Source organism: Rhinolophus sinicus, linkage group LG16 (assembly GCF_036562045.2).
Source record: "Rhinolophus sinicus isolate RSC01 linkage group LG16, ASM3656204v1, whole genome shotgun sequence".
Taxonomy (NCBI): Eukaryota; Metazoa; Chordata; class Mammalia; order Chiroptera; family Rhinolophidae; genus Rhinolophus; species Rhinolophus sinicus.
In genome coordinates, this window is record NC_133765.1 from 15,098,044 (window position 1) to 15,105,065 (window position 7,022).

The following is a 7,022-nucleotide window of genomic DNA, read 5'->3' on the forward strand; positions in this document are numbered from 1 at the left end:
GAGCTGACGTAGCGGGGGGGGCGCGTCGCTTTGGCCGGAGACCGGCGGGGCGCGCCGTCATGGAGCGTTATGCTGGCGCTTTCGAGGAGGCGGTAGACGGGACACGGCAGCAGGAGCGGCACTATCAGCTGCTGTCCGCTCTGCAGAGCCTGGTCAAGGAGCTGCCCAGGTGCGCGGCCGCGGGGCGGGCGACTGAGGCAGCTCCAGGTCCCGCCTGCGCTCACCGCGCCCCTCTGTCCGCAGCTCTTTCCAACAGCGCCTTTCGTACACCACGCTCAGTGACCTGGCCCTGGCGCTCCTCGATGGCACCGTGTTCGAGATCGTGCAGGGGCTGCTGGAGATCCAGCACCTCACCGAGAAGAGCCTGTACAACCAGCGCCTGCGGCTGCAGAACGAGCACCGAGGTGCGCGTGGGCGGCGGGACGACGCACGCTCCTCCTCCGGGAGGTCAGCCTGCTCCGGGAGCACTCGGTCTCTGCGAGCCGAGCCTTCCTTGGGTGTCGCTCTTAAGAAGTTCCTAAAATTGACCAGATCAAGGGAGCGGAGACTTTGCTATCGCTGCTTTGGTGACACATGGGTCAAGACAGGTTTTGGTTTTTTGTCAGTTGCACGGCTTCCTTTTAGCATAACATCCCGAAACTCCCTGCTTGGGTTCCCCGGTGTCCCCACCCCCGTCCAGGCAGGATGGCCCAGGGCCTCTGCTCGGTCAGCCCACGGGCAGCTCCTAGTGGTGGCGGTCCGCGTAGCAGTTGACCGCCCCCAGTGATGCCCCACAATGTTCCCCGCTCTGCAGCGCCGTTTATGATCAGTACCCTTTAGCGGTGCAGAGTCCCAGCTGTGCTTGAATTCCCATGCACTGTGCCCTGTAGCACCCTCTGCGACCCGAAAACTTACCCAGTTGAGCCACACGCTCGGCCAAAGCCTCCTGAGCCTTGGCCTCTCCCAGGCGTCCCTATTTAGTGTGTATGTGTGCGGGGGGGGGGGGGGGGGGGGGTTCCTGAGCCCTTTCCTGCAAGGTATGCTGGACAGCTCTCCCTGCCCAGCACATTTCCCACTTTTGTTATTTTATTGTTCCTCTTCTTATTTATAGAAAAACAATTAAAGCACTTAGAAAAGTTGAAAATAGAATGCTTTCTAGCCAGATTCAATAATTAACATTCTGCCAAAGTTCTTTATATCCCTAAATCTATGCCCTAGGGCTTTACCATGAGTCTTCAACGTTTCTGTAGACCATGGTTTTCAACCAAAGCACTGTTGGCATTTGTGGCTGGACAAGTCTTAATGGTGAGACAATCTCCTGTGCATAGTAGGATGTTTAGCAGAATCCCTTTCTACCCACTAGATGACAGTGGCACCCTCTCCAAATTTTGACAACCAAAAATTTCTTCAGACATCCTTGGGGGTCCGCTTGTGTCCAGGATTTAGAGCCAATGCTCTGGAACAAGAACACTCTCTTGCTGGGCCTACAGTGGATAGGCTCCTGAGAAATTAATCATTCCAGTGTGTCTTCTGACCATCAATCCATGGTCACATTACCTACCTTGTCTCAAGTTGTCGCTTTATAAGGATTTAGTGTAGGTTCATGCATTGCAGTTGGTTACTTTGGCTTCTCTGCTTCTGGACTAGTTCCCAACATTTACTGTGGCATTGACTTTTTGGAGACTGAGTCTTCCCGAATGCCCTGAGGCATTCTGCTTACAGCATATTCCCACTCTAGATCTGTCAGGTTGCTTTTTCATGCTGTCGTTTAACCTGTTTCTCCACCCTTTGTGTTTCCTGTAGAGTGGACAGCGGGTAGAGCCTGATGATATGCAGGTTAAATGTTTTTGGCAAAAATTCCTCTAGTGATACAAAGTCCCTTCCCTGTGGGAAAAAGAGATAATATGTCTGCCTACGATTAGTGTTTCTGTCAGGAATCGTTGCTGGATTTTGTCAGATCCTTTTTCTGCATCTATTGATGTGATCAATAACTTTTCAGTTACTGTGGTGAATTATATTGATTTTTTTAATTACTTGGATAAACTGCATTCCTGGAATACATGCCACTTGGTAATGATGTATTATCCTTTTGGTCTATGTTGGATTTGATTTGCTAAGGTCTCAAGTATATTTGCCTCTGTGTTCATGATGGACATTGGTCTGTAGTTTCCTTGTGACGTCTGTGTCTGGTTTGGGTATCAGGGTGATGCTGGCTTCATAGGATGAGTTGGGAAGTGTTCTCTTCAGTTTTCCAGAAGAGTTTGTGTACGATCAGTATTATTTCTTCCCTAAATGTTTTGGTGGTTGTCTTTGTAAACATTTTTATTGAGGTATAAGATGCATACAGTCACGAATCCAAAGTATATAGCTCATTATTCTTTTTAATGCTCAAATCATGCCAAATTTGGCCAGTGGGAAAACTTCTGGCGGGCTCCTATGTCTTTTTGACATGTCCTCATCATTTTTTGAGCACTTCCTTGCTTTCTGGTAGAGGAAGGTGTTCTGGCTCATTTTTTTCTCGTTCTTTCCCTGCTCAACCTCTCTGCTAGTTAGCTCGCCTCCAGCTTCCTCACAGCAGCCACCTCCCATCAGGACACACCTTCCCCTTTGACCACCGTAAAGCTTTCCCATTCCTTCTCTTGCCTTTGCTTGAGTCCGCCAAATGCAGGCAGTGGTGGTGGCTCTCTCTTGGTAACAATAAGTCGCACCTGCTCTTGTTTTGGTCATCTTTGTTTATCTCCACAGAGGTTAGTAGTTTGGGAGCAGATAAAGCACTCAGAATAATAATTTTTAAAAAGAGAATCCGTCATTTCTCCATGGAGACTTGGTTCCTTTTTTTTAAAATAAGTTGTATTTTATTCTATTAAAAATATGGAATGCTTCATGAATTTGAATGTCATCCTGCACAAGGGCCATGCTAATCTGTATTGTTCCAATTTTAGTATATGTGATACTGAAGTGAGCATGAGTGTTGGTTCCTTTTAGTGGGGGTTTTCATAATTCTCTAGACACTTTGCTGCTTGTCCTTTGGAACATTTGGGCAGGTTTTGGTGATGCTGGCCTTGGGAACGAGCCCTGTGACTTTCCTCTGATTTAGCAAAGGCCACGCCTCTTTCACCTGGGCAGCAGGAGCAGCTTTCCTCTTAACTCTGGTTGCTCATCCAGTGGAATATGGGAGTTGATCTTGGATTTTGTAGCAGTATTTATTAAACAGAGTGAAGAAATGACATTTCCCTGCATTTATCCATTTTCTTGAATCCTGCCTCCACATAGTATAAACATTAACTAGGAAGTATCTTTCTTGTTCCTTTGTTTCGAGAGTGGCTCTTGGTTTGAAACTCATTTAATGTGATAAATGCCATAATCAAGGTGTACACAGAATGCCAAGAAACAGGAGACTAGATAAGGCTGTGAGCTTCAGAGTCCAGGATGCAGGTGCCAAACTACTGGCAGGGGAACTTCAGGGGCTCTCCTGAGAAGAGCTGTAATGTGAGGTTCTTGCCTAGCACAGAGTGTTGGGCTTGTGTTTCTTTACAGTCAGGACCCTACTTTATGGGAGAGATGTAGCCACTTGACACTCACTGGTCTAGGATTTGGGCTGTGTAGTGTTGAATGTTCTGTTTTGTGATTGGTTTCTTTCCATCCCATGATACCTTTCTCTGTCCAGTCCTATGAGACTGGACAACTTTGCACATGCTTGTATTAATGGTATAATTTAGTGAGGCCCTTGGGAGCTTTGCTTGGTGGCCATCATGAGCCCCTCTCAGAGCAGTACAGACTCCCCAGCACAGAGCCTCTGCTAGCTCATCCCGGCCTTGGACTTCACAGCGTCTGTGCCCACCCTACTCCCTCTGGGAGTTGTGGATGAGGTGGGATGTGCCCACCCTGAAGGGCAGCAGTGATGGGGAGCGACACTGCCACACCCCTGGGCAGAAGCCATTCCTTGCTCTGGCATAGTGACCCTCTCCTCATCCTCCGTTCCCAGGCCTTTGCCTGGGTGGTCTCATGGACATCTCAGTAGATGTCCTGTGGATGTTGAGCAGGTCACACCCAAGACTGATGGCCTGTGGCAATCTGAGCCCAGAAGCCTCCAGACCGAAGTCTCCTACCCTCTTGGTCTTCTGCCCTGCCTCACCCTCTTCTAGTGTCCTGTACCTTCCCTTGTCCCCTGGAGCCTTCCTGCTGGAGATGGGCCCTGCCCTGGATAAGGGTGGGACTGAATGGTCTGGGTGGCTCGGGGTCCCCTGGAGCTCCGCCCAGCTTCCTATGCAGGGCTGTGGGTGGGCGAGGTCATTGGGTAGAGCCTCACGTCTACACCTTTGGCCTGGCTGCCCTATGCTGAGCCCGCTGGAACAGGGGCTAAGATGGGAGGTGTTCCGTGGGCCCCTCCATCTCGCCCCTGCCACCTCCTGATGGATTCTTTGGTCTTGTCCCTTCCCAGTGCTCAGGCAAGCACTGCGACAGAAGCACCAGGAAGCCCAGCAGGCCTGCCGACCCCACAACTTGCTCGTGCTCCAGGCAGCTCAGCAGCGTGAGCAGGAGGTATGGGTGTGAGCAGGGTGGGCACCACCTGGGCTCTGCTGACGGCTTGGTGGAGGGGCTCAGGGTGGCTTGGGAGATGCTGGCTGCCCTGGGCCTAAGCCTGGGGTGGGCTGGATGCCTGGCGAGTTCTTCCAGTGGCTTTTCACCGTGGGGTGATGGGCTATGCCAGGACCAGGGAGAGTGTGTGATGTCCCTGCTCCCCTCCACCTGCCTCCCGAGATGCAGCTCCTATGGGCTAGGCCTGTGCAGGACAGGTGCTGAGAGGGGGCCAGTGTGCTTGTGGCCTTGGGGGTGCAAGGGCAGTGGTACAGTGACAGGGACATTCAGCAGGGGCCCGTCCTGCTCCCGGCTTGCACAGGGACAACAGGAAACCCGCATGTAACCAAGAAGCCATGGGTGGTGAGGGTGCATGCAGAAATGTGTGTGGGGTCCCGAGGCAGCCCCAAGCCTGGACAGGTAGGGAGGAGGTGACAAGCTGGGGTCTCAGGCAGCCCCAGTCGGGAGGTAATGTACACAAAGGCCCAGAGACTGGCAAACTTGATAGTAAGCAGAGGTGGAGCTGGCATCTGGCCAGCTCGTGGTGGTGCTGAGCTGTTAGCACTGGGCAAGGCCTGGCACAGCAAAGGGAAGATGCCTCATGGGTGGTCCTTAGGGGAGAGCATTTAGGAGAGGGCAGCCGAGCCCCTCTGTAGAGTTGGTGTGGCTGAGAAGGGAGTGACCTGGGTGCCATAACTGTACCATCAGTGGTCTTGGAGCCTAAACTGTGGGGGTGACGGGCTCCTGAGGAGGTGGCAGGCCGGGAACCTGCGTTTGAGGCATTGACGGGTCAGGGCTAAGCCCCTGAGCTGCCCTCACTGTGGCAGGCAGTGGAGCACCGGCTCCGCGAGGAGCAGCGAGCAATGGACCAGAAGATCGTCCTGGAGCTGGACCGGAAGGTGGCAGACCAGCAGAGCACGCTGGAGAAGGCGGGGGTCGCTGGCTTCTATGTGACCGCCAATCCGCAGGTCAGTATCCTGGGCCTGCCCCGTCAGCCCAGGGCAGGCTAGTCCCCAAAGGCCACATCCCATCGGGGGTTTCGGGGCTGGTTGCCAGAGGGCCAGGCCCAGGGGGTGTGGGGGGAGGGAGGGAGGTAATGAGGCTCCAGGAAGGGTTTCTGTGCAGTGCTCAGCACAGAGGCTGGTCCCACCGCCTGCAGGGGCATTGGTCACCTTCCCCAGGCCTGCTGTGGCCCCAGGACAGCCATCTGCTCCTCCCCTGCATACGTCTCTGTGCGCCGAGCCAGGGCAGCTGCAGGCCCTGCTGTGCGGTGGAGTCCCAGCTTCTGGCAGGCTGTGGCCAGGCTTCACTGGGAGTCAGGCCTGTGGGCTCGTTGCCTGGGGTACTCCAGGCCCTGGTATCTGCTTCTGGGTCCTTGGGGAAAGGCTTCTGCCTGGGCCTTTGCTGGGGCAAGATGAGACCAGTTGTCATTCTGGCCTCACAGTGGCCTCTCTGCATCCCAGGAGCTGACGCTACAGATGAACCTCTTGGAACTCATCCGGAAGCTGCAGCAAAGGGGCTGCCAGGCAGGGAAGCCAGCCCTGTGACCAGCTTGGGTCCCTGCCAGTCACCCACTGCCCATCCTGGCTGGAAAGACAGCCCTGCCCCACTGTCACTACAGGTAGCAGAAAGCCGAGGAACTCGGATTCCTGACATCTGGCCACCACCCTCCCAGGTGCCTCAGGAAGCGTCACCCTCTGAGAGGCAAGGTGGACCCTGGCTGTGTCTGCCACCCACTTTCGTCTGGGTTTTGTGTCTAAAGCTAGGGTGGTATAAAGGGGGGAGTGTCTGCTGGCTGGCTGCCCCAGAGCTGGGCGGAGGGTGGGGATAGAGGTCTGAGGACCTTGTCCCTCTACCAAGCACATCCCAACCTCTGCCAAGCGCCAGGCTTCGTGCTCATTCTGGTCTCAGCCCCTCCCTGGGCAGGTGCAGCCCCCAAGTGGGAGAGGCTCCAAGGCCGAAGGCCTGTGTGACCCAGAGAAATAAAGATGCCTCAGTATGGCCTGCACGTGGCTTGTGTGATAGCTCTGTGGTACCTGTCATGACCAGGGCCCATCTGGGCCCTCGCCCGGTAGCTACAGAGGAGCCAGAATGCCCCACCTCCGTGTCCTGGAGGCTTCTCCCTGGGGTTCTCATGCAGCCGCAGGCCCAGCCTTACCACCTTTCTCCTGGGGCACAAGGACCACATCCAGTCTGCTCTGTGGGGCTGGCACCTTAAGAGTATGGGGGGCAGCCATGGGCCTGCTCCTATCAGAGCAGCAAGAACGGTCTGTGGGAGAGACCCAGGGTGGGGAAGCACCCAGCCCCCCCACTGGGAGCATCCTATATGCACTGGTCTGAGCCTGGGGACCCTGCTGTTGTCTTCAGTTGTGGAGTTGGGGGTGAGGGTCCAGCACCCCACATGGCAGGTTCTGCAATATATCCTAAAGGGAGGTGTGGGCCCCCAGGGGCACACGATTCGGGAG

The 7,022-nt window shown here is 54.5% G+C and overlaps 1 protein-coding gene and 1 pseudogene across 1 annotated transcript; one reads left to right on the forward strand and one right to left on the reverse strand.

Moving 5' to 3' along the window:
* On the forward strand, positions 1-6,565 carry DGCR6L (DiGeorge syndrome critical region gene 6 like). The gene is made up of 5 exons (XM_019755912.2): positions 1-169; positions 244-404; positions 4,421-4,521; positions 5,385-5,525; positions 6,021-6,565. Exons 1-5 carry the CDS (start codon positions 60-62, stop codon positions 6,102-6,104), a joined length of 597 nt encoding a protein of 198 aa, XP_019611471.1. The 5' UTR covers positions 1-59; the 3' UTR covers positions 6,105-6,565.
* LOC141569303 (U6 spliceosomal RNA) lies at positions 2,845-2,945 on the reverse strand (annotated as a pseudogene).
* Positions 6,566-7,022: the final 457 nt, after the last annotated feature.